Source organism: Perognathus longimembris, chromosome 8, assembly GCF_023159225.1.
Source record: "Perognathus longimembris pacificus isolate PPM17 chromosome 8, ASM2315922v1, whole genome shotgun sequence".
In the NCBI taxonomy this organism is placed as follows: Eukaryota; Metazoa; Chordata; class Mammalia; order Rodentia; family Heteromyidae; genus Perognathus; species Perognathus longimembris.
In genome coordinates this window covers 989509-1017373 of record NC_063168.1, presented here as the reverse complement: position 1 = coordinate 1017373, position 27865 = coordinate 989509, and the positions used below count along the sequence as shown (strand labels likewise).

General features: G+C 38.2%; 1 protein-coding gene across 3 annotated transcripts in view; it reads right to left on the bottom strand.

The window, feature by feature from the left end:
* The window catches only part of Tmem131 (transmembrane protein 131), a 160583-nt gene that overhangs the window by 39435 nt on the left and 93283 nt on the right, over window positions 1-27865 (bottom strand). For all 3 annotated transcript variants that reach the window (XM_048352290.1, XM_048352289.1, XM_048352288.1), the window contains exons 8-22: window positions 24425-24505; window positions 21971-22121; window positions 21815-21871; window positions 21086-21147; window positions 14718-14826; window positions 9684-9792; window positions 8568-8721; window positions 8308-8478; window positions 5848-5958; window positions 5625-5759; window positions 3955-4059; window positions 2125-2211; window positions 915-1067; window positions 754-829; window positions 297-414 (exon numbers count right to left, since the gene is read on the bottom strand). In XM_048352290.1, the coding sequence (XP_048208247.1) occupies window positions 297-414; window positions 754-829; window positions 915-1067; window positions 2125-2211; window positions 3955-4059; window positions 5625-5759; window positions 5848-5958; window positions 8308-8478; window positions 8568-8721; window positions 9684-9792; window positions 14718-14826; window positions 21086-21147; window positions 21815-21871; window positions 21971-22121; window positions 24425-24505 (1679 nt within the window). The remainder of the gene's footprint in view (window positions 1-296; window positions 415-753; window positions 830-914; window positions 1068-2124; window positions 2212-3954; window positions 4060-5624; window positions 5760-5847; window positions 5959-8307; window positions 8479-8567; window positions 8722-9683; window positions 9793-14717; window positions 14827-21085; window positions 21148-21814; window positions 21872-21970; window positions 22122-24424; window positions 24506-27865) is intronic.

Sequence of the window (27865 nt, the reverse complement as noted above, 5' to 3'; positions counted from 1 at the left end):
GTCATTGTATCAAAATGAAATATTTGAGCTTTGCAAGCACAAGAAATTTTACCAGACTTGTATACTTAAGAAAGTTTATTCTGGCCCCGAAAAACCCAACAGTTTATTCAGACCCATTATTTTACTGAGCTTTACATGCTACATGACAATGGCCATTCTAACTGGGGTGAGGTGAAGTCTCAGTGTTATTTTGATTTGCATTTCCTTTATTAGGCCTATAAAGTAGTTACTATATAAAAGTACAGTGATGTTTAAGATGCACTATCAATGGTGATATTTCACATTTGTGCACTCACTTATGACCTGCATTTTCCTTGATTGCCATCCATGCTTTGAAGAGGCTTTGGTGAGAATCCCAGTCAGCATCCCACATATCTTCCTGCATAGCCACCCCGGGCTGTACTTTGGGTTCAGCTAAAACAAGGAAACACAAGGTAAGACACACTTACAGTGGATATAGTCTTATAACTATATCCACTTTGCAATTTTCCTGCAAATAACTTCTACAGTACCCAGATACAAAGATGGACAGCAACAGCCTTTAGTTAAATAAATATTATTTTGGGAGTTTGGGTGTGGTGGTATTGTATATGTCTATAATCCCAGTTACATGGGAAGTTTTCGGTGAGAGGATCATACTTTGAGGTTGGCCCCATTGCAAAACTGTGAGACTATCAGAAAAATAATTAAAGGGGGAAAATAATTATGATATTTTATGGGCAGTGAAGGAATCAGAGGAAGCAAGATACTTACTTTTGGATAGAAATGGCAAACCAATATAGCAATGATCCCCACACTGTAGCCCAGGATCAAAATAAATGTTTGCAATCTATAAAAAGACAAAGGAGAACTCTGAATCCCTAATCCACAGAAGGACATAATAACAAGCTTTAGTGGGTGTAACATTTTCAAACCTTTGACTTTTTGCCTGGCTCCAGGTCTTCTCTATTACCCCGTAATCGCTTGTAGTAAAACCGTGCATCTTCTGATAAAGATCTTACTTGTTGTATCTTTACCTTCTGTGAGAAGGAATTCATAATATTTAAACTTTGATGAACTATTTTCCCCTGAAGGAAAAAACGAACAAACAAACTCAATCAGATATAGTTAAATTTTCTTAAGATCACATAGAGTTATTATGCAGAAAATAAAGAGATCATTCACTTTAAAGGTAAATGTATTTTTAAAAAAACAATGAAGTGGGCTGGGATGTAGCTCAGTGGCAAAGCGCTTGCCTAGCAAGTGCAACGTCCTGGGTTCGAACGCCAGTACCAAAAAAAAAAAAAAAAGACCACTCCCCCCTCCAAACAAAAACAGTGAAGAGTTCAATATACAATTAGAACAAAGTAGAATGACAACAAGGTGAAGGTTTACTTAAGATCAAATTACAACTTGATGAACTATTCATTCAAAATTTCTATTTTTAAAGGGCTACCTTGAATTTAGGTTTTACTGTATATAATATATACTTTTGCAATGTTTTGATTCTTCTAATCCATTATGTTGTCTATCACAGGTTACATAAGAGAGATTATTTCACATCTATGAGTCCAGTTCCCATTGTGGACAGTAACACTTTTGAGGAAAGGTGTGTTTATCTTTTTTTTCTGTGCTTGTACTGGAGCTTGAACTCAGGGTCTGGCTCTGTCCCTTATTTTCACTCAAGGCTGGCTCTCTATAATTTGAGACACAGCTACATTTTGGCTTTTGGTGGTTAATTAGAGATAAGAGTCTTGAGGACTTTCCTTCTTTGGCTGGCTTCAAACTGCAATCCTCAGATCTCAGCTTCCTGGGTAGTCAGGATTACAGGTGTGAGATACAGGCACCCAGCAGGAAGGGATATTTCTTATTCCTCTTAAGGTCTTCTAAAAGAGCTTGGTGCAATAAATTATAATAAATGATTAGGGAAGAATAACTGACTTTCCTGTTGAATTCTAGAAATGTAGAGGCAAAGGCAAACTTAACAAGAAAGTCTGTAAGTGGTACTGTGGCTCAAGTGCTAAAGCATTAGCCTTGAGCTGAAGAGCTCAGGGACAGCGCCCAGGTCCCGAGTTCAAGCCCCACCACCGACAGAAACACCCCCCAAAACCTGAAATAAGAAAGTCTATGTATCAAGTGCCTTACTGGAAAAGCGGGAGGAAGAACCATATGCTTAGGGAAGCAGGTTAGCGAGCCTACTGCAATCACAGCCTTTACAGGAATAGTCAGGATCTGTGGAGTGAAATGGCAGACCACCATTAGTCCATGTTTACGTCTGAGAATGAGCTAAAAAATACTGCATAATTCTGGGGATTAAAAATAAAACTCATTTTGGGACTTGAACTGGCAATAATCAATTCAAAACCAATATTAAAATTGCCACAGATACTATTTAATAATCTGTTCAGGGTTCTCCATAAAATGTAATGAAATACAATAAATTTCCATGCACCACTCAGCAATTCATTGAAAACATACTTAACAAGACTAAAAGAATGGGATAAATGAAGATAGAGTTTAAAAATGTAACTACTTTGTAGATTTGTTTAAAAAGGAAAATTATACTCCTAAAAGAATGTAAAACATCATCAGTTTCTATTTATACAGCTCTCCATTTTTTCTACACAGAAATGGATATCAACCCATTTTTAAAAAAAAACAACTGAACATTCTAGAGTTGGAATATCAACTAACAGTCCATTACAAACGAGTTAGTAACAAAGTGTTATTAGAGGATATTCATTTTTACTTCATTCACGTGACAAAACCTCTCTTAACTCTGAAACATAATTTTCTAATTTCTTTTTATTTCTGGTGGTACTGGGATTTGAATTCAGGATCTCAAGTTTGCTTGACTTGTTTGCTTGCTCTACCACTGGGCTTTGAGTCCAGTTTTTTTTGCCTGTTATTTTTTTTTGCCAGTCCTCGGGCTTGGACTCAGGGCCTAACTGTCCCTGGCTTCTTTCTGCTCCAGGCTAGCACTCTATGCCACAGCACCACTTCCGGCCTTTTCTGTTTATGTAGTGCTGAGGAATCGAACCCAGGGCTTTGTGCACGCTAGGCAAACATTGTACTGCTGAGCCACATTCCCAGCCCTGCCTGTTACTTTTATAGAAGATGTCACAGATTTTTCTGCCCAGGCTAGTTTCAAACTTAAATCTCAGCCTCTGGGTAGCTAGGCTTTCAGGCAGGACTCACTCTTGTCTGGCTTATTTCTACATCTGAGTGAATATCAAGTATGAATTCTTCACTTTTGGACTTAAGTTGACACATTACCAACAAATCACTTATTAAATGACAAGTTCTGTTCATTTATTTTATGAGGAGGTTGTGCATATTAAATATGTAGAGGGATAAAGATAGCAACTTGTTGAATTTAGCTTTTTTTCCCAAAGAGCTTTTAAATGTTAGATTAAAAATATTTATGTCTGATAGAAATATATCCACAGAAGAGAAACAAAACCATTCAAACCTGAGGATGTAAACTGCAGAGTCTATTATAAAAAGAGCTCAATGATTCTTTTGTGCTTTGACTGAACATGACTCCGATAAATATCAGTGCTGAGAATTCAAGTTAAGGAATGATTTCCCTATTTTACCATCCTTCAAAAAAATGTCACACAGGACAATTATGACTACAGGAGGAATTGGAAACACATGGCTCTCGAGTCCTGTAAGAGGCTGTAGCTATCTGTGGTAAGGTTCTAACACAGTAATTCTAAATGTACTAAGGGCATTTTTGTAAGGTAGCGTTTTTACTTATGAGGTGTCAGTTTTGTCAGAAAAATCACACCAATCTTCCAAAAATGTCCCAGAAGTTCAGTTTTCAAGACATGAAATGAATAAACCATATTTAGTTCTGTTTTCTATAAAAATAAAGGGCTCTAGAACTATTTACCGTTCTTCTGCATCAGTTGAAATTAAGAAAAACATAAAAAGGACTAAATTGTTCAGCGCTTCCAGGAAGGCCCTTACCTCATAGTCGGTTGTGATCTGTATGGCTCCATCATGGACCCCTTCTAGTTTTTTTGCAGTAAGTTTGACTCTAAATACTGCAAAATATCCTGAAGCTAGTATTACCTGTAAGTATTAGACGTAACATTCATTATCTCTGAAATTTTAAGTTTCCTATGATAGTGAAAAGGAAGGCTAGAATGATAAACTACCTTCTAAATCCTAATTCATGCCAGTATGAAACTGAAATACCACATCACGTATAAACATCTAAAGTAATCCATTTCTTGATCATTACACCCTGTGCCACACAGAACACTGGCTTCAGAAGGAGCCGTCAGACTGCCGCCTGCCAAAGCAGGAGAAGTGTGGTCCTCTGGGCCAGCAGAGCTCCTGATTCTCCTGCCCTTTTCTGTGCAGCCAAACCAAGTGAAGGCTGAAGAGAGGGACAAGGCTTTCAGCAGGCAGCTGAGTCACATTAGTCACAAGTACATATACAGTTAGTTCTGCTTCAGGCTCGCATAGTAACTAATGTTATTAACAGTGACTTCATCTGTGTTAAGGTTTGTCATATTAAAACCACAAATTGTGGCATTCCGTGGAAGCATAGTTTTCAACAAAGGAAAAATAAACCAAAGAACATTCACTTTTTTTTTTTCCCCAGTCCTGGGCCTTGGACTCAGGGCCTGAGCACTGTCCCTGGCTTCTTTTTACTCAAAGCTAGTACTCTACCACTTGAGCCACTGCACCACTTCTGGCTTTTTCTATATATGTGGTGCTGAAGAATCAAACCCAGGGCTTCATGTATATAAGGCAATCACTCTACCACTAGGCCATATTCTCAGCCCCTTACTTTTCTTTTTGTAAAATTACTTCCAAGAACTTCTATTCTAACCTAAAGATGATATTTCCTTTATCGGTAGGTCTTTACTCTGAGTTCCCTTTTCAGTAGTAGTGAGGGAAGAGAGTGAGCTGCTTTTCTTCTTTAATGTTCTTAGTCCCAAACTACACATGTTTATCAGAGTAAAAGTACACAGGGACCAATTTTTGCCCCCATGTTTGATAACTTTCTTCTTGTTTGTATAGAAAACATTCAAGACCATATCCATACAACTGACCGATGGAAGAAAAATTATTCCAAATGTTCAAGGATCTCTTGTTTTCTCACTAAACAGAAGGGTTGTTTAGTATCCACGGGAATTTTTCCTGTAATGATACTATGCTATATAAAGATTATATGCATTTTGCTTCCTACACAACTTGTTATAGCAAGGTAGACCAATCCTGTTAAGAGTTCAGAGAGGGCTGGAGTAGATTATCTGTAAGGGCCTTTCAATATCAAATAACCAATGTTATTAAGAATGACATAACATACTAGTTAACATATGCAGCAGAGCAAAGGTCTTTTATTTGCAGTTTAGATACCCATCCTTTTTGGTTTTTTAACTTTGTTGGTAACTAGGGTTTTGAATTTAGAGACTTGAGCTGACTATGCAGGTAGTGAGAGCATGCCCCTTATTTATCAGGTAAGATCTGATTTTTGTGCCTGGAGTGGTCTTTGGTCCTTCTATCTATACCTCCTAAGTAGATGGGATCACAGGTGTGTGTCCTAGGCTCTGACAGTCTTACTAACAACTTTTTGCCTTAGGCATCCATCTTAATTTCAGGAAACAGTAAGAAAGCTTACTTACTGATGACTGGTCCGATAAGGAAGATTTTTCCAACTCTGGAAGGCTTGAAATTATTGTAGATCTATTGCCTCTTTCCGTAGCAATAAGTTCTATTGATAAGCCATCTCCTATGATATGCCAACTTTTTATAGCCAACTTGAAAAAGAGAAAACATGGAAATGATTATCACAATACAAGTGTAAAACCCTTACATGTGATTTAGAATGAAACAATTTCTTTTTACCTCAATTGGATTGCTGTTTATAATTGCAAATAAAATATTACTTGCTTCTGTAGCACTCAGCACTCCAAAATCTATGAAACGTTCTTCTATTTTGGGAGGTAGCACAAAGTACTAGAAAGAGATAAAGGAACTGAATTAAGTATAAAATTATCCTTGCATAATAGAATGTCATCAAAAGTGACTACAGTAAGATACACTAAAGTTTTTATTTTTTTTTTTGCCAGACCTGGGCCTAGCCCTGTCCCTGAGCTTTTGTGCTCAAGGCTAGTGCTTTACCACTTGAATCACAGCATCATTTTCAGCTTTTTGTGGCTAGCCAGAGATAGAGTCTCTTGGATTTTTTTTCTGTCTGGGCTGTCTTCAAATTGCAATCCTCAAGTCACAGCTTTCTGAGTAGCTAGGATTACAGGCTCATGCCACTGGTGCCTGGCAGTTTCTACATTTAACGTATAAATACATACAGACATAAACACAGAACTTTGCACCAAGACAATTTTATGACCAACCAGAAATGGAAACAGCCTCTCAACAAAACAGCTTCTACTTTTCCTCTGAAGGTACACAAAAGAAAGAGGCTAAATACTGGAAAAGATTAAGTGAGCCCTTGATGATAAAGCAAAAAAACCCCAAAAAACCCCAAACCAAGAAGAACTGTGGTCTTAGTGGGCACTTACATATGAATTATAAATAAGTCATTATTTAAACAAAATGTTGAAGGCTGAGGTAAACTAGGCTTCCTTCAGCTCTATGATTCCAGCTGATGTTGACTTGCTGGAATATTACGTATATCCTGTTATCCTTTTTTTTTTTTTTTGGCCAGTCCTGGGACTTGGACTCAGGGCCTGAGCACCATCCCTGGCTTCTTCCCGCTCAAGGATAGCACTCCGCCACTTGAGCCACAGCGCCGCTTCTGGCTGTTTTCCGTATATGTGGTGCTGGGGAATCGAACCTAGGGCCTCGTGTATCCGAGGCAGGCACTCTTGCCACTAGGCTATATCCCCAGCCCCTGTCATCCTTTTTAACTTTCCCAATAGCTTTATGTCTTATCTGATCTTCTTTCACTGTTCACTCTCACAACACCCTTGTCCAGATTTCTTTTCCCTGGTTTATTTTCTATACTGGGAGGACATTTATTCTTCTTTCTGTATTGTATTTACATGACTCTTTCTCAACCCTTATTTTCTTTTTTTAAAAATCTGGTTGTTGTCTTGGTATTTCCTGGCTTTGGTCATTTCTTCCCTACAAAACTGTCTCTTAATCTTCCTTATAAATCTTTTCCTATTATTTTTTCTTCCACTTAGTTCTTTTGTAGATTTCCCCTTATTTCAACAATTTAAAAGTAAAACCAAGAGAAAGCAGATATGAAAAACACCTAACGGAGTCTGTAACCAGAGGAGGTAATTGTATCATGAGGAGAGATCGGTCAGGGCAGTCCAAATATACTAAAAAGGAAAATTCCAGAAGTAAACAACTCATCAGATTTTCAAGTGTGTGTCATTCTGCACAGTGAAATGAGGTCTTGTGTTTTCCTGGTTTGGGGTGTGAATTATCCCATTTTCCAACATTTCTGTGACAAATATACTATGCATTCATTTGTCAGTTAGTAGCCGTTCAAGCTATTTGTGTGACTGTTGTGGTATTACAGCACCTGTGTTTAAGAAACCCTTACTTTGCAGTGCTTCTAGTAGTTCAGACAAAGAGAACCCATAAAGTATTTCCTTAAGCCTGTGCCAGTGGCTCTCACTTGTAATCCTAGTTAGCTCAGGAGACTGAGGTCTGAGGATCGCTATTCAAAGCCAGCCCAGATAGGAAAGTTCCTGAGACTCTTATCTCCAATAAACTACACAGAAAAAGCCAGAAGTGGTAGTGTGGCTCAAGTGGTAGAGCACTAGCCTTGAGCAGAGAGAGGCTCAGGGACAGAGCTCAGGCCCTGAGTTCAAGCCCTAGGACTGGTCAAAAAAAAAAGAAAAGGAGAAAAAAAGTATTTCCTTAAGTGAAAAGGTAAAAGAGTAATAATTTAATTATAATATATGGTTATAAATCCTAGTTTATTACTTATTCTTGTTAATCTATTTTTTTGTACTTAATTTATATATTAATCATTGGTAACCACATGAAAAAAATTATGTATAATTGGCTCTCCATATCTGTGGGTTTCGCATCCATGGATTTCACTGATTATATAACAAATACTATACTGTGTAATAAACAAGACTTATGCATCCACAGATTGTGATAACTACAGTGGATTCTGGAGCCCAAAACTCTAGATAACATAGGTATTCATTGGGGGGGGGGGACTTATATATGCCCCCTGATGATAAGGAGGTGGATACTATATCTTGATATACTGACAAGGAAAGAATTAGATTACTTTGTGAGACCTAAAGGGAGTGCTACACAATTGCCTAACAATATCTGAGAACAGGAAAGATGGTTAAAGGAAGATAGCATACTTACATCTAAAAAGCCTGTGTATACCCGTACTGGTAAGTGAAATTTAGAAGCATTGGTAATAAGTAAAATGTTGTTATCTATATGCATGGATGATGTGGATGGCATAAAAAACAGGGTGAAAATATATCCTGATTCATTAGGAAGAATTAAGACTGGTTTGCTGAAGTTGTGAACCTAGGTAATGAGGGGAGAAAAAAAAAAGTGTCAGTATAATCTAGTAGTTAGAGTAGCAAAATAAGAAGCATGAGGATTCCTAGACATACTTTAAACATTGTCTTGGCCTCTTCTGGTAGCAACACATCATGGATGAGGACTGCAAAACTGAAAGTGTTAGTGAGGTAAACTGGCCTCTCCACAGGGTCAGCAGGGCTGTCTCGGACATGAAATAATGTCGCAGCGTGGTCAAATCCCAAATAACTATTTGAAGAAAACAAAAACAAAATGAATCATTTTTATTTTCATATATGAATGTAAAACCCAAGTTCTTTTGTTGGAATAATTTACATTTAGCATTAAGGACTGTCATCATATTAGAACTATAGTATATTGTAACAAGTTACCACACAATTTAGCACAAAGCGTAGTTTGCAAAATATTGCAATGCAATAAAAAGAACTATTCTTCAATGAATTACATATAAGCAATTACTTACAATCAATGTTTATCAATGAAATTGCAACCAGTTTTGTTAATATGCATACTTACCAGGCTGCATGTCAATAAAAGTCATTAGTTTTGTTTTTTCCAGTCCTGGGACTTGAACTCAGGGCCTGAGCACTGTCCCTGGCTTCTTTTTGCTCAAGGCTAGCACTCTGCCACCTGAGCCACAGCACCACTTCTGTCTTTTTCTCTTTATGTGGTACTGAGGAATAGAACCCAGGGCTTCATGCATGCAAGGCAAGCACTCAACCACTAAGCCACATTCCCAGCCCCAAAACTCATTAGTTAAAGTATAATTACAAAATGATTTAGATGTTACTATCCACTTAACAAAAATAGAATTCTAGAGGTACTTATGAGTTTATAAAGGAAAATTAGTATTTTTAACTCACAAAATACTTGAGTAGCAAGCCACAATCGCATAAAAAGGAATGATAGAAAGCAATGGTTTAAGTGCTTTATATTTTCAAAAAATTAACACAGATTTACTTTTGAATAAATAATTAAAAGAAAGGCATAGTATTACACTTACCCTTTTCTTCTAAGAAAGTAAAAAATAAACAAGATGCAGGAGTTTTTCTTTAAGCTGCAGTTGTACTTTTCATTAAGAATCCTTTGGGTTTAGATGAACTTGGGTATGATTTTTCCTATCTACGTTACTTAGTAGGAAAACAGAATTTAGCCAAAAGTTATAAAGCTTATTTAAAGAGGAAACTCACCCATCTAAGACTTCTGCTTGATATGGAATTTCAAGTTTAGAATAAGTCTTTTCCTTTGCTTTAACAGTTATTTTCCCAGAAAACTGAGATGGCTTTTTTGCCCTTGAAGCTGAAAAAAAAATAAATAAAAATCTGTCTTTTTTCCCCTTTTTTTCTTTCTTTCTTTTTTTTTTTGGCCAGTCCTGGGCCTTGGACTCAGGGCCTGAGCACTGTCCCTGGCTTCCTTTTGCTCAAGGCTAGCACTCTGCCACTTGAGCCACAGCGCCACTTCTGGCCATTTTCTGTATATGTGGTGCTGAGGAATCGAACCCAGGGCCTCATTATATACGAGGCAAGCTCTCTTGCCACTAGGCCATATCCCCAGCCCTCCCCTTTTTTTCTTGATGCTAGTCCTGGGGCTTGAACTCGGGGCCTGGGGACTGTCCCTGGCTTCTTTTGCTCAAGGCTTAGTGCTCTAACACTTGAGCCACAGCTCCACTTCTGGCTTTTTTGGTAGTTTAGGGAGGTAAGACTATCACAGACTTTCCTGACTAGGCTGGCTTGAAACTGTGATCCTCAGATCTCAGCTTCCTGAGGAGCTAAGATTTATAGGCATGAGCCACCAGTGCCTGGCTTGTCTTTAAAAAAAAAAAAAATACTAGTCGAAAAGGAGTGACTTCTGTGAATTGAAAAAAAAATCATTAAAGAAGGCAAATGTTTAGTGCTGTAGAATGGCTCCATGGTATCAAATTCAGCCTAGCAGGCTCAAGGCCCTGAGTTCAAACCCCTATTACAATCCTCCCCCCCTTCGCCCCCCATGTAGTCAGGTCTAAACTATGTTTGAAAAAAAAGACAAGTATTCCAAACTAGTAAATTGGCAAATAGTTGTATAACTTTTTTTTTTTTTTGCCAGTCCTGGGGCTTGAACTCAGGGCCTGACACTGTCCCTGGCTTCTTTTTGCTCAAGGCTAGCACTCTGCCACTTGAGCCACAGCGCCACTTCTGGCCGTTTTCTATATATGTGGTGCTGAGGAATAGAACCCAGGGTTTCATGTATATGAGGCAAGCACTGTTGCCACTAGGCCATATTCCCAGCCCCAGTAGTATAACATTTCAAGTCAAACCAATTTTTTAATATAAAAAGGGGGATCTTTTTTTCCTGCAGTGAGATAAGCAGATCAGAAATTAGCAAGTGAGTATAAGTCAGGGGAAAAAAGAGTACCTAAGCTACTCTCTGTAGCCACAGGTGTTGGCTCCACTTAACAACACTGTGGGTTTTCAACCTCAGCACTGTGGACGTTTTAGGCCAAGACAATTCTTCATTGTAGGGGCTCTCTTGCACAGTGCAGTATGTCTAACAGCAACAGAGGTTCTATTTTCTAGGTGTTAATAGCTCCGACTTCTCAGTTTAGCCAAGCCTAAGAGCAGTGTGAATAAGAGATGACTTGATCTGATATCATCATATCACTGTTGAAGCAAAATTTCTAGGTGTTTGCAGTTTGAATAATCCCACCTGGAACTATAGGAACTGATTCAGTGAATCTAGTCAGGGTATCCATTAGAAGTTCCTTTCAAAGCAAATAAAGTTCTTCATTTTTACCCTCCTTTTAAGCACACTTGCATTTGTCAGAAGAATTTACATATGAGCTTAGCAAATGTGAGTAATCAACTTCAAGAAAATAAAAAAAATAGTATGGCACTTAGTATTTAATTATGGTAACTAGATTTTAAAAATTCCCATTAAGCCTCTTACTTCACTAGCCATTTCTAGGTACTTTTAGTTTTCACAATTTGTTTCAATACAAGGCTGATTGCAAGGGCCATAATTCAGGCATTTTACAGCAGCATGTCATGTTATGTTTTAGCACATGAACTGGTTAAAAAAAAATCTCGGAAAACTTCAGTTAAAAATCATAAGGAAAAGTGGTTTTTTTTTTTTTTTTGGTCAGTAATGGGCCTTGAACTCAGGGACTGGGGGTGCTGCCCCTGAGCCTCTTTGTACTCAAGGCTAGCGCTCTACCACTTGAACCACAGCACCACTTCCAGCTTTTTCTGAGTAGTTTATAGGAGATAAGAGTCTCATGGACTTTCCTTCTCCAGGCTGGCTTTGAATGGCGATCCTCAGATCTCAGCCTACTTAGTCAACTGGGATTACAGGCATGAGCCACTGGTGCCTGGCTATTTTTTTTTTTTTTTGCCAGTCTTGGGCCTTGAACTCAAGGCCTGAGCACTGTCCCTAGACTCTTTTTTGCTCCAGGCTAGCACTCTGCCACTTGAGCCACAGCGCCATTTCTGGCTTTTTCTGTGTATGTGGTGCTGAGGAATGGAACCCAGGGCTTTGTGCATACTAGGCAAGCACTCTACTGTTAAGCCATGTTCCCAGTCCCCCCCACTTTTTTTTTTTTTGATGAGAAAGATACTTGTTTGATAAAACATTAAAGCTAACTTAAATAAGGTATAGTCTAAACATACCAATAGTTAAAGTAAACTACACTTTCTGTGACAGCAACTGCAGAAGTATTTTCTGCAGGGGCCTGCAGTGGCAGTGGCTGAGATGGAAAGTAGAGATGTTTCCCAATGACATTAAAAATCACTTTTAAGCTGGGGTGTGGTGGCTCATGACTAGAATTCTAGCTACTTGGGGGATGGGGAGAAGGAGAGAAAAAGAGAAAGGATGAGAGATAAGATGAGAAGAGAGAAGAGGGGATACATTTATTTAAGAAAATTTGTGTGGGTTCTTTTGAGATGAGATTTAGTGATAGGAAGTGAAAGGAAGGGAGGAGAGGACTTACTTTAGATTCTGATCCAAAAGAACTCACACTAATGACACCACATTTATCTCAATTAAGATATTTGCTGAGGTATCAGCAAGGAAATGAAGGGGAGCGCTCGGTACTCTGTTCCTTGGGTTTATCCAAAAGATGAGTCACTGTAAGAACTCTCAGGTTCAGAAATTACTTCTGGTCACTTTCTCTTCTGTATGTGCCTGCTGATGCTAACAATTATTGTCACAAATGTGGTCCTTCAGCAGCATAAAAGTCAATTTACAACAGATTTGGATGTAACTGTAGTATCAACATCTCCTATAACACTAACTCTTGACATCTGCATTATTAAGGTATACTCCCTATCTAATTTCTTCTTCTTCTTTTCTTTTGTTGGTCCTGGGTCTTGAACTCTGGGCCTGGGCACTGCCCCTGAGCGTTTCAGCACAAAGCTAGCACTCTACCACTTGAGCCACAGCACCACTTACAAAAGTACACTGCCTATCTAATTTTGGTTCCTTGGGAGTTCTTGCTGCTCCTCAGGCTAGCACAGCAACCATCAGTGTCACTGCTCCAGATCCCCTCTGGAACTCTCCAGGAATGAGAGGTAGGAGTAATGCCAGGGTTCTAGTATTCTCATCATCCCACAGAGACTGAGCTGCAAAATATGGATTCTGAGCAGACATGGCTTTATGAAAAGCTTAAGTTTCAACTCTACAGCTCCTCACTTGCCTGGGTCCCTATGAGACAGGCCCCATTCAGACTAAGAGTTCTCATTTAATCTAATTTATACACAATTACTACTAATACACAGCTACTAATTCACTAAAAACTTTGTGACAGCAAATTCAGTAAGTTTCCATGAAACTAGGCAAAACTGAATAAAAACTGGCTGTTAAAATCTGGGCCAGCTGGACTCCAGGGTACAGGATTATAGGCTCACAATTGTAATCCTCGCTACCCAGGAGGCTGAGATCCAGGGATCATGGTTCCAAGAAAGTCTGTGAGACTGTTATCTCCAATTAACTACCAAAAAAACCCAAACCCAACACACACACACACACACACACACACACACACACACACACACACACACACACACACACCAAAAAAACAAAAACCAAACATCTGGAAGTGGAGATGTAGCTCAAGTGGTAGAGTGCTAGCTTTGAGTGAAAAAGCTGAGAGACAATGCCCATGCCGAGTAATGCCAGGATTGGCACACACACACAAAGATCTGAGCTGACATTCCAAATGACAGAATACACAGATTTGAAGTAATAGCTAGGAAGGAATTTCTATCTTCCTCATGAAAGTCAATATACATAAAAATGTTATAATGCTACAAAAAATACCTTTGCCAGCAAATGCAAACATGGTTCTGAAATTTAAATACACTAGTGCTTAATTGAGAAAATTTGACTTCATAGTTAAAGGCAAATTAGAACATATTACCAATTTATATATGCAAACATATGGTCAACACATACTGCATACATATGTATATACATGTATATAATTTTGTATGCTGGGCTAGCCAGATTACAAAAATATCCCAATTCCAATGTATTTGTTAATGTTTACCCATTACTAATACTTTCTTCTCCAATTGCTAATAGCGATTTAGCTTTATGAAGTTAAGAGTCTCTTCTTTGATGAGTCAATCAAATAAGAGTCTATGATAGTTTTTAGGGAAAAACATTAATATAAAATCTGACTTAGAGTCTGGATTTATATATTAATACATCATCACAGTTGGTTTTTTTGTTTTGTTGGTCATAGGGCTTGAACTCTGGGCCTGGGCGCTGTCCCTGAGCTCTTCAGCTCAAGGCTTTTGCTCTATTATTTTGAGCACCACTTCCAGCTTTCTGGTGGTGAATTGGAGATAAAAGAGTCTTGTGGGCTTTCCTGCCTGGCTGCCTTTGAACTGCGACCCTCAGATCTTGGCCTCCTGAGTAGCTGGGATTACAGGTGTGAGGCACTGGCACCTGGCTAACGTAGTTGTTTTTTAGTTATCAAAATTACACCAATATATTAAAGCAAAATAAAGGTAAAAGCTAGCCAGGCACTGGTGGCTCAAGGCTGTAACCAGGAGGCTGACATCTGAGGACTGTGGGTCAAAGTCAGCCTGGGCAGGACGTGGGACTCTTATCTCCACATTAACAACCCCAAAAGCTCCACGTAGAGCAGTTGCTCAAGCGGCAGAGAGCCTGCTTTGAGCAAAAAGCGTAGGGATTATGCCCAAGTTCAAGCCCCAGGACTGGCACACAAAAAAAGCACAAATACTTACCATCAAAACTAATGCTTGCAACCTTGGTGTATTTACTTTCAGAAGCTTTTAATGTAATTGGTTTAAAATGTACTGTTATAGCATCATTTTGTGGTGTAGGTCGAACACTCTACGAAGAAAAAAATAGCATTAATTTGGTGTAACTGTTTAGGGCTAGTCTATACTAGAAAAGCAGAATAAGAAATTAACTTTTGCAATAGCTTTAAATGAAATATGTGGAACTGGCAAAACTTCAAATTCATTTCATTAGAATATCTTTATGAAGTGAAATGATGAACACAGGGAGAAACAGTATGACAGACAAGAAAATGTGAGAATCTAAAGATAAACGTACACCTGGGTTCAGGTTTTGGTGGCACCGGGTTTGAGCTCAGGATCTCACGCTTCCTAGGCAGGCACTCAACCACCTGAGCCACACCGCCATTCTGTTTCTGAGTTGGTTATATTTGAGATAGAGTCTTGCTCTATGCTCTGCATCAACTGTGAACTTCTTTGCTTGCCTCCCTCCATGACTCAGCTGACACGTGTGCATCACTGCATCTAGCCATTGGTTAAGATGGAGCATGGCAACCTCATCTGTCTGTCTGCCTGAGCTGAGCTGGCCTGATCCTCCCATACAGCTAGGATTACAGGTCTGAGACACCATATGTGGCTATAAAATATTTTTTTTAGAAGGTACTTATTTTCCAAATGAATGCCTAAGTCATACAACACAGAAGGTGACATGAGGGTAAGTTATGAAATGATCCTTCGTTAAGAAATCCATAGCACAAACGTAACATCTGACTAAAGGGAAGGGTGACCCTATACCTGCGAGTGGCCCAGTGTGGACAGGGTTCTTTTCGTCTCTAGGGCCTGGCGCATGGGTGAGACGTGCTGCTGTTAAGGGGCAGGGCCACACTACCAGCTAGGGAACGGAGCAGCGAGGTACATTAGAGAGATGTTTAACTTGGAAGAGGTTTGATTGCTTCAGACTTAGAAAATCAAGCTTTTCCACTCAAATAATGGAACTTCAAATAACAGAAAAAAGTCCCACAAAAAGTCTCTATTTTTAAAATAGCATGTCTAAAAAAAACCATACATTTTTGGGTTGGGAATGTGACTCAGTGGTAAAAAGCTTGCCTAGCATGTGCAAAACCCTGAGTGTGAACCCCAGCCCACAAAAATGAAACAAAACAAAATGGGTTTATTTTAAAAATAGTTATTTTTTATTCTCTTTAACAACCAAGTAATTCAAATGGAAGGCCTCCAAGATTTTACTCTCTTTTCCCTATTGTACTGATGGAGGAACTTGCTTTATAGAGAATAGTGTTTCCATAGTAAAGTACCAAGGGGCAGACCTGGAAACCACACTTCCTTTGTCCAGGGTCCTTTGCCTGATGTCCCACTGCACAAACATGAAATTATAGTATTGCATATGAATCTTCTTAAAAAATTTTCTTTCAACATTCACTTTGAGTCTTAACCTTGGTCTCAAAACTCTAAGGTATGTGTCCAATTTTAGAAGGTCCTTATAAACTTGATGCCAAAGTCTGTCATTCCTTGTAGAAAAGCACACTGTTCTTTTCTGTGAAACTTATCAGGTATGCTGATTAATAGGGACAGAAATCAGGTCCCAGCAAGTTACCCTGGCTTTCTGCCCATCCCATTTAGCTCACTTGCAACAGAGAAATCTGCCCAACGAATATCAAAGGGCAGACCCCTAAAGGCACAATAAGCACCTGAGAAAAATGTGAAGAAAGAGATCAGTCCCTTTTGCCTTGTATCTGCCATTACAGTGAAAGGAGGAAACTGTTACAGTTATTACAACTGCTGCCAGGACAACTCCCTCAGCCTTGCTTTGGGGTCAGTCTGGAGTTGCTAGCAAGTCTTTACAGGCTTGCAATGGTAGTAAAAGACAGTCCTTGCAACTGCCTGTGTTGGAATTGTTAACAGTCTAAGTGCTGGCCCTGGGCTCCCTCAGCATGTTCTTTCTTTCATCTGCTTTTGCTTTTCTTCTTGGAGAATGTCCTCTTATGTGCCACTGAATTTCAGACAGGCCAGGAGGTGAATGATGTGCTCAGAGCACAATCTTCACTTCTCGATAAGCTTGCTGTTATTAGCAACTACTTAAATATATATTTTTTCCATTCTTTGAGGGGTATGTGTGTTTATTACTGACAGCTAAAACTCTGAATTGTAAAAATAAGCTACAAAGAAAGTCTCAGTTGTTTTTATGATTCTACTATATCAAACTAACAATTTTTCCAAAGAGAAGGAAAACAGTGTAGAATATGTATGATAATCCAGAACTAACAGAAATATGAGCTGGAGTAAGCTATCCACACCCAGGTTCATTTCTTGCACCTGTAAAAAACATACTAGGGGACTGGGGTAGATTTTTATGATCCTATATAGAAAATTTTGTGATTCAATTACATTTAATTTTTTTTCTTTTTGCCTATCCTGGGCCTTGTACTTAGGGCTTGGGCGCTGTCCCTGAGCTTCTTTGGGCTTAAGGCTAACATTACTCTACCACTTGAGCTACAGCACCGCTTCTGGGCCTTTTGTGCATAGTTTATCATAGAGTTTCACAGATATTTCCTGCTGGGCTGGCTTCAAATCTCGATCCTCAGATCTCAGCTTCCTGCTTGAGTAGCTAGGATTACTGGCCCGAATCACCAGCTAAATGTTAACTTTTTTTTGGTTGTTGTTGGTTGTGGGGCTTGAACTTATTAGCACCTGGGTACTATCCTTGAGTTCTTTTGCTCAAGGTTAGTTGTCTAGCTCCATTTAAGTTTAATATTTTAAAAGATTAGTCACTTTTGTCTTGAGATCATGATTTATCAGAGAGGTATTAACAAGGTTTGAAGTTTACCAAAAACCTTCATAAATATCATCCCTGCTTCCTTCCCTGCTGTACTGGATGTAAGGCAGCACTAATGGCACCCTGGCCATACACAGCCCAGCATGCTGAGGTACTGAAGTGGCAGTTCATCAGTAACTATCATGGCACTTTTTGAGTGCTAGAAGCCTGTACAAACCCATTGAAAATAACTAAGTAATGTTTTTTGTTAAAATATTGCCAAAGTAGGAAGAACTTAGAAGAGAAGGTAAAAAATTGTTTTTCTTATATGAAATATACTGCTTAAAGAATTTCCAGGGGCTGGGAATATGGCCTACTGGCAAGAGTGCCTGCCTCGCATACATGAGGCCCTGGGTTCGATTCCCCAGCACCACATATACAGAAAATGGCCAGAAGTGGCGCTGTGGCTCAAGTGGCAGAGTGCTAGACTTGAGCAAAAAGAAGCCAGGGACAGTGCTCAGGCCCAGAGTCCAAGCCCCAGGACTGGCCATAAAAACAAAAACAAAAACAAAACAAAACAAAACAAAAAAGAATTTCCATACCAGAGGAAAATTTTACATTGAATGTTAGTATCTTAAAATATATTGCACTAGAAATAAACAAATGTTCAATTGATAATGCATGGTTTATATAAATGGTCTGAATTACTTATTCAGTATCAATAGAAATACATCAGTTAAAACACATTTTCTAAAGAAACAAAACAACAAAACAATCAAAATAAAATACCTAAAATAGTGGTTCAATCTGTTGGCTTAATATAAAAGACAATACAAAACTACTATACTGTGATAAATATATTTATACAAGCAACCTGTCTTAGTATTAGTCACTTCACTATTGCTTACTCAAAGATAATAAAGAACTGGAGTTGGGCACAGCAGAGCATACTAGGCCTTTGCACTTGGAAAGCTGAGGCAGGAGGATTACAAGTTGTGGGCCAGTCTGGGCAAAACAGTGAGATCCTGTCTCAAAAAGAAAAATCAAGAGCTGGGTGCTGCTGGCTCACACCTATAATCCTAGCTACTCAGGAAGCTGAGATCTGAGAATCATGTTTTAGAACCAGCCCAGGCAGACAAATTCTCATCCTCCAAATAAACCAGCAGAAAGCTGAAAGTAGAGGCATAGCTTAAGTGACAGAGACAGTTATGAGTGAAAAAGCTAAAAGAGAGGGCGAGACCTTGAATTTAAGCCACAGTACCAAGAAGAAAAAAAAATCAAAACAAAAAAGTGGAAAATTATAAGATTCCCAGGAAAGACAGCTTGCAACTATGTTCTAAATATACTTTCAGCTTTTTCCCAAGCTATTCAGACTCAAACAACACCCAGTGACTCTCAAGTGAGAGTAAAAGAATCCACACAAAAAATTGGAACTACTTCACAAAAGCATGTGAACATGGAACATATCCTTCTATTATATAGCATTTGTATTCTATGCATAAATTATTTATCAAGCTGAAATTGCCAAGAAAATAAGTAAATTTGTGATTTCTATCATTCTATTAGTAAGGAAACTATACAAACTCTCCTTTTAAGACATCTCAGGCAAAGTAATTCGGTACAAATATAGCATTAATGTAAATATCAGATTAACTATTTCCTCAATGCTCTGTCATAGACAACCTTAGAATAGCTGGAAGGTGGGCACCTCTCCATTACCAGGTGAGGTACTTATATTTGGAGTCATCTCTACCAGTAATCTTATATTGAGAAAGACAAAAGTATTTAGAGAGAGACTAAATTCCCTGAAGGAGAATTTAAAAGCTTTGGATATTACAGAAAATACACAATATATAGGGACAAATGTAAATATATAGACTTACAGCTATATATTTTAATAGAAATATTGCTTATAAAAATGATGTATTCTTCAAGACTTGGTTGCTAAGTAACAATATATTTCCTCCCTCTTTCTTTTCCTTCCATTTCACCTTGTGCTGGGGACTGAACCCAGAACCACACATGTACACTCTACCTCTGACCTAAGTCTTTAACCTTTAAATATACTTTCTTATAACTTGGAGGTCTTTTTATTTTTATAGTTGAGTTTGGCACTTTAAAAAGCTGACTCAGAGAGACACAGGGTAAAAAATAAAAAGAAAAAAAACTACAAAAGCAATACTTGCATAGCTGTTTGGTGTAAGTGAACTGAACACCTCATGGGGGGAAAGAGAAAGGGGGAGGAGGGAAGGGGGGCATGAGGGATGAGGTAACAAACAGTACAAGTAATGTATCCAATGCCTAACGTATGAAACTGTAACCTCTCTGTACATCAGTTTGATAATACAAATTTGAAAAAATAAAAATAAAAAAAATAAAAAGCTGACTCAGCTTCTCCATTTAGAGAGCTAGGACCTATGTTAAAAAAAGCAGTCTCAGGATCTCCATTTAGAGAGCTAGGACCTATGTGTCTCCTATAGTTGTATTTAACAAGGCAATGCATGTGATGAAATTAGCATTAGTGCTTGATCTATGGCAAGGGCAAGAAGATCCACCTTACAGTTTATCTTAAAACTGTAATAAGGACTATTGAGACTTGCATGTCAAAAGCAAACTGAATACTGCAGGTTTTTTTTTTTTTTTTTTTTTTTTGCCAGTTCCGGGGCTTGAACTCAGGGCCTGAGCACTGTCCCTGAGCTTCTTTTGCACTTCTGGCTTTTTCTATTTATGTGGTACTGAAGGATCAAACCCAGGGATTCATGCTTCCTAGGCAAGCACTCTACCCTACCACTAAGCCACATTCCCAGCCCAGTTTTTTTTTCATTCACACTCTGAACTGCCAGTTTCATTTTTATATAAAATGTTTATTGAAAAAGAAATTTGCTTCAGTCCATTTACTGTATAAAAAGACCAGTTTACTTAGCAATTTTCTGTCAAATCCCTATACCACATTATAGAAAAGTGGCTAGAAGGAAGAAATAGTATATAGCATCTATCAGGACCTGTCCTGGACCATATCTTATCCCCAAGGAAGGCCACTGTGCATTACAATAGGTTAATTAAATGACTGTCTCTTGTTTCAGCCCTTGCAGTCTGCATTACTCTTGTCTCTCTGCTCTCCACTCCTCCAGTGGTAAAATGTGGGTTAGGCTATAGATGGACAAAAGTCGTCAAGCCCACATGATGGATAATTTTTTAGTCTCCTGACTTTAGATTTCAAGCATCATTACAGGTTATAAGAACAATGTTCTGATTTTCTTTTCTATTATTCCCTATGAATGTGTCAGGGCCCATATCAGGGAGAAAGGCTATGGACCAAAGTGAATTTCAGATGCCTTTGTAATTCTTTCTGAATATCCTTAACAGCTTGGGTTAAAACCTGGCTTAGAGCAGATCATACATTTTCCTCTCATTCTTACACTTCAGGCAGTGAAAGGCAGACTAGGTTTCTCACATCACACTTAGGCCGGCGTTTCCAGGCTACCTTTTTAAGCCCTTTAGATAAGGCTTAATTATTTCTAGCTCTATTCTAAAGTTTTTTTTTTTCCTCTTAGAAAGAAAGAATAAGTAAATAAAAACTTACTGTTATTGGTACATCTTTTGTTCCTGAATTTAATAAATGAAGATTTAAAACTTTTGGTAGGTCTGTTAAAATGAAGGAAAAGGGGTATTTCTTAAAAATCTGTGATTTATAGCAAGTCAGAATTGTTCTCATTAGATATCAAACTGAAGTTTCTCTAGAATATGAAATATAATAACAATCACATTAATAAAAAATATTAGGCAGAAATCACTTCATTCATAAGGACATTGTGTATTAGAAGAACTGCTTCCTTTTAAAACAATGACCCAAACAACACAGAATAAAAATTCATACTTAAATGTTCAACATAACCAAATGGGTGAGGAACTCAATACACTAGGATACTACTTTCTGCTTCAGTCTCCATTTAGGAGATTTAAGTTAATATTTGACCGTATTTTTCCATCTGTGAAGCAATGCAACCCATTTGACGACAGGTGAATGTTTTCGCAAGATATATGTACACATACATCCATACATCTCTCTCTTTCTCACACACACATATATGTATAATATGGAGAGAGAGAGCATAAATGTGCATGTGTATATGCATATATGTTATATGGAATAAACATTTTATGGAATAAAGTCATTGAAGATCTCTACAAGATTACACTGAGAAATAACTTTTAAAGCTGAATTACAAAAAACTATAGAGCCAGTAGCACTAAGTCCCATGCAGGGAAATAGATACAATTTAAAATATGTATAAAGACTGTTTTTCTTTACCTTGTGTTCGTAGTGTACCAAAATCTAACATTTCAGTTGAGGAATAAATTCCAGGAGCTTAGGAAAAAGAAAAGCCAGCAATTATCTTTCACTTTGCCAGAATAAAATGCACTGAAAACAAAACAAACTTGAAATTTCTTCAGGTTTTCCACTAACCTGTTGTGACTTCAACCTCAACAGGAAGAATGATGAACTCTGTGCTGTCTGATGCATTGGTTTTTATTCTGATGAAAGCTGTATGATTATCTGCTTCTCTGGAGGAGAAACTGGCTCTCATCACTCCTTTAGTTTCGTAAGGAGGGATTTCCTGGCAAGTGAACAAACCACGTTTTGTCTGTAATGTTGTAAAATTACCTTGTTTGCTGAATCAGATAACATGGACTGAAAGTTTTTTTTTTTATCACTTTATAGTAAGGAATAATAATCTCCAACTAAGCACAAATGTCTCACATACAGAGAATATAATAATGTGAAGAAAATTTCCCAAGAAAATTAGTAAATTTCTTGGCACAAAAATCAGCACATATTTTCAGTCTGGTAGTGAAAACATTCACACAGAAAACATTCACTGGAGGGAACACTTACTGAAAAAAGTTTGGGAGATGCATAATTCTTTTTCTGTTTTTAGAATTATCTGGCTTGCTAGGAACCAGTAGAATTTTTCTCTGCATGTCTTTTTTTAGGGGCTCCTTTTAAAATTGAGATCAAGTAATTACAGAAATTTCACAGCACACATTATAACCATCACAATATTGAAAATCATTCTAATCTACAAAGCTTATGAACTCTATGAACTTTAACACTAAGACCATTCCTTCCAGATTGGGTGATGTGTACATTTCTTTCCTTTTGTTTAGTACCATCTGTCCCCTCTTTCTCTCATTCCTTCCCTCCCATTCCTGCCCTTGAGCTGCTTAGTTCACTTTCATCAATGTCCAGTGCAGCTGTTGGGCCCCTCTGCTGTATTTTTTCACCCGCTTTCCATTCATTTCTGCCCATCTCCCAGCTTCCCTCAGGTGTGCACATGTATACACTATATGTGAGGTCAAGAATACAGAGTCATCAAAAAACGGTAAGACAAATTAAGAAGAGGTCCCTTGTTTATTTTTGTGGTTCTTTCAGTTTCTAAAGTATTTTATGTACATGTGAAGAGGTGTTGGGGTCTTACTATTTGGTACTTTTCTCCTAAGACTGTCCTCTTTTGGTCTCACTGTATATTGGTATCTTGAGTCCTCTTTACTATGTTACATCTCGTTGCGTTTTAAATCTAATACCTGCATTGATATCAGGGAGACCATGCATTGTTTGTCTCTCTGTTCTTGTCATGCTCAACATGATTTGTTCCATTTCCCTGTGAATGCCACTATTTTATCCTTTCTGATGGCTGTGTAGAATTCCACTGTCTATACTGCATTTTTTTTGGATCCATTCCTCTGTGGTGGGGCACCTGGGTTGTTTTCATATCTTGGCTATTGTGAACAGTGCAGCCATGAACAAGGAAGTGCAGGTGTCCTTGTATCCTGGATCCTGTTGCTCAGGATAGATGCTTAGGAGTGGTATGGCTGGGTTGTAGGGTATGTCTATGAATAGCAGATAAAAATTTTAAATATCCTCTTTTATAAGTTTTTTTTTTTTTTTTGCCAGTCCTGGGGCTTGGACTCAGGGCCTGAGCACTGTCCCTGGCTTCCTTTTTGCTCAAGGCTAGCACTCTGCCACTTGAGCCACAGCGCCACTTCTGGCCATTTTCTGTATATGTGGTGCTGGGGAATCGAACCCAGGGCCTCATGTATATGAGGCAGGCACTCTTGCCACTAGGCCATATCCCCAGCCCTTTTATAAGGTTTTTGCATATTCTGTAACTTGGCTAAATATCTGATATATTTTCTAAAATAAGTAGTTATCTAAGCAGTCATCAAATTGTTAAATATTCACTAATATTGAAGTAAACATAGATTACTTAATGATTTAAAATTTAAGTTGGTTTTCTCTGCAAATGCTACTAACAAATTGAGTATGAATATTAAAATTCTCTACCTTCACCTAAAACTGGCTCATGTCCATAAAACTGAGGATTGTGGTTTGTAGCTGGGAGGCAGGGAGAGACTGTCCTTATCTCCAATTAACCACCAAAAAGCTGAAAGCAGTGGCTCAAGTGGTTAGAGCGCTAGCCTTGAGGAAACAAAGCTCAGGGCCAGTGCCCACAAACCAGTTCAAGCTCCAGGACTCCCTTCCCCCCTTCCACCACCTGCATACCTTCTCTCCCTTCAAAAACATGAACCCTTCACGCAGTTTTTCAAAGAATCTTATGTAAAGGACAACATGATCAGACTCAGAAACAGCTTTCTAAGAAAATAGCTGATGACTTCTATTCCATACAGAAGGCTAAAGTTCCGGCCAATTTTGTCTTTTTTTTTCATCTACAACTTATATTTTCCTCTTACTTTCTCACCCATTTTCAAATATATTTGATATACATTTAGCACTAATATATTAATTAAGGAGAAGTCATCCATATCTTTTCAGGAAGTAAAAGTTAAGTAGTTTCTGTGGTACTTAAGAAAGATGCTTGGCTTTTCTGAGCACAGACAACAGCAACGTGCTTCCACTCACCCACAGTTTTCTGGTGCCTCCTTGCTGACCTGTTGGGAGCTCGAGGTGAAGGTCTCCTCCACTGGAGTACATTTCTACAACCTAGGATACCAAGAGCACATGACAGTCATATTCAAAATCCTCTTCTCAATGACAGTTATTGGCTGTTACGGGAGAAGTGAGTCTGGCATCCTAATTGTTTAGGAAAATACCCCTACAGTTACAAATGTGGGTTAAGTATCATGTTATGTTACTTTTGAGTATAAGGTGGTTATTTTTGAACTCAGGGCCTGGGCTCTGTTCCTGAGCTTTTTCGCTCAAGGTAGTGCTCTCACTTTGCGCCACAGCTCCACTTCGTTTTCTGGTGATTAATCGGGGATGAGTCTCACATAACAGTCTCATAGACTTTACTGCCTGGGCTGGCTTTGAACTGCAATCCTCATATCTCAGCCTCCTGAATAGCTAAAGTTATAGGTGTGAGCCACCAGCGCCTGGCAATTAGGTAGTACTTTTAACTAAAAAAAACCCCAAAACTCTAGAAATGAAACCTGGAAGGAGTACAGTTGTTTTAGAGACTAGATTTCAGAAAACATTACAGGACACTTAATTTTCTTTTTTCTAAATGCAATAATTTATTATTTTATTATTAAATTTTACTATTAAGTTTTTAAAATTTGTTTATTGTTATTGTAAAAGTGATGTACAGAGGAGTGATGGTTACATAAGTCAGACAGAGTACATTTCTTTTTGAACAATGTCATCCCATCTCTCATGCTCTTCCAGTTTTTGCCTCCCATCCCTAACTATAAATTGTACAGTTCGTTTTCAACATAAGGTCTAGTGAGTATTAGTGCTACATCTGTTCACCCTTTGTCCCACCATTTCTGTGCCCCTACCCTTCCAAAGAAAGATAAATGAACAAACAAGACAAAAGGAAATGAAAACAACAACAGCAACAAAGGAAAAACAAACCTCGTTTCCATTTCCTGGAGTTTATTTAGATAAATATTATTTTACATGGTCTGATGAACATAGATAGCTATTGCACCTATGTGATCCTCTCCTAAGAATATCTTCCTTTGATCTCACTCTAATTATTATTTTGTAATAAAAGTTTTAAAAATGTAAATTCTCTTTATTTTAGTTGTCCAAGTATTTCTGTGCTTACACACATGCCACATTTCTAGTGGTGGATCCAATAAATACAATAATTGCAAAATAGTGAAGAGATAAATACTTCAAGACTGGGGAAGCGGCAAGTGGTAAAGCTCCTGCCTAGCAACTGGGGGGTCCTGAGTTAAAACCCCAGTACTGCCCTCCCTCCCAAAATGATGTGGGTGTGGGTGTGTACAGAACAATTCTAATGAAATGTTAAAATACTCAGTTTCTGAGGAACAGAAAGAGGGATTGTTAATGGATAAAAGGCAGCTGGATAGGAGGAGGAATAATTTTTCATACTCTGTAGTACCGCATGGTGCTTTAACAATAGACAGCTCTCAGCTGGCAATAATTCACTGGATATTTCAAAGGTGCTAGCAGAGGAGTGTGAATTTTTCTACAACAGATAAATGATACATGTCTGAGGTGGTACAGAGACAATTAATCTTACTTCCACTGTACAATGCAAGCATGCGCTGATGCCACATTATGACTTTACAAGTCTGCACAATTACCACGTGTCAAAACAAAAATGTCACTTACAAGTCTGCACAATTACCACGTGTCAAAACAAAAATAATATATCACAGTATTTGGTTTCTGCTAGGAACAAAATCTCAACATTCATGGCTGTATGGCTTGTGGCTTTTAAGAATTTAAAAAGTTGCATGGTAGTTTGAATGCTGGTCCTTTTGCATGCTAGGCAGGCACCTACCACTGAGTCACACCCCAGCATATGCTGTGGGTTTTTCTCTTTTGTTGTTGTTGATTGGGATGCTTGAACTCAGGGTTTCAGTGCTGTCCCTGAGCTTTTTTGCTCAAGGCTAGTACTCTATTACTTGAGCCACAGCTCCACATCTAGCTTTTCTGGTAGTTTATTAGAGATAAGAGTCTCACAGATTTTTTTTGCCTAGGCTGGCTTTGAACTTTGCTTCTTGGAGCTCAGCCTCCTGAGTAACTAGGATTATAGATGTGAGCCATTGGCACCTGGCTGGTGTTTTTCTTAAGACAACTTTATTGATGCTATCACTGATATACAATAACTGGTGAGTCATCAGCATTCAGCCTTAAATCAGTTTTTAAAGCATACACATATGATGGACATTTAGGCTGTTTCCAGTGTTTGGCATTGGAGATAAAGTTCCTAAGGACTCTGAGTCCAAGCTTCACTGTAGACAGCTGTTTTCAAGGAACAGAATGGGTCATAGGAAACTTTCCTTTAAGACTGGGTAACTTTAGCTCTTGAAAAGAATACTTTTGATTAACTTACTTTAACTTGGGGTGTAGTGATGGAAGGCTTGCATTTATTTTTATCACAAAAAGTCCTCCAAAAGTGAACAGAAAAGGAAAAAAGCAAGTAAAACTGTGAAGCTTTAGTATAACCTTAAGGATTTTGTTCTGTTTTTCTATATGCATGTGTTGCTGAAACAAAGTAGGGCATTTTGCAAATAATACTGAGCTAAGATTTGTCTGACTACTACTTGCCTCTAGGTTTATCATAATAGTCTTAGAGAGTGCTTATTGTAAAATCACATTAATTGATATGGGAAGGGAAGATTTTTTTTTTTCTGGGGAAAAAAATGGCAACATAACCAGCATATATGTCTTTTAACATCTTTTAACATATCAAGAAAACAAGCACAATGTTTGGAAACAAAATTACTTTGAGGATGAGGAAAATCAGTATGAGATGGAGACAGAAAAACTAAATTGTGAAATCAAAATGAAAGATGATGTTACCATGAGGAACCATTGTCACATTCCTGGTTTTTTTTTTTTTTTGCCAGTCCTGGGCCTTGGACTCAGGGCCTGAGCACCATCCCTGGCTTCTTCCCGCTCAAGGCTAGCACAGCACTCTGCCACCTGAGCCACAGCGCCCCTTCTGGCCATTTTCCATATATGTGGTGCTGGGGAATCGAACCGAGAACTTCATGTGTAGGAGGCAAGTGCTCTTGCCACTAGGCCATATTCCCAGCCCCACATTCCTGATTTTTAGACTAATATTATCTGTCCTAATTTAGTATAATTTAGGTAAAAGGGAAAGCCAAAATACATACAAAATATAATTTATATAAAAAGATACCAACAAAAAATGTTGTGTGACCACATATATGCCTATAAATGACAGAATAGTCCCAAATGAAAGAATAGTCTGAAAAGACACAAGAAGGTATGAATAGTATCGAGAAGTAAGGGCTTGGAATTAAGAGATGTGTAGTCTACATACCAGCTATCAACAACATGCAGTCATTTCAATTTAAATAAAAAAAGGAAATTACATATATACTGGTATTAGAACTAGGG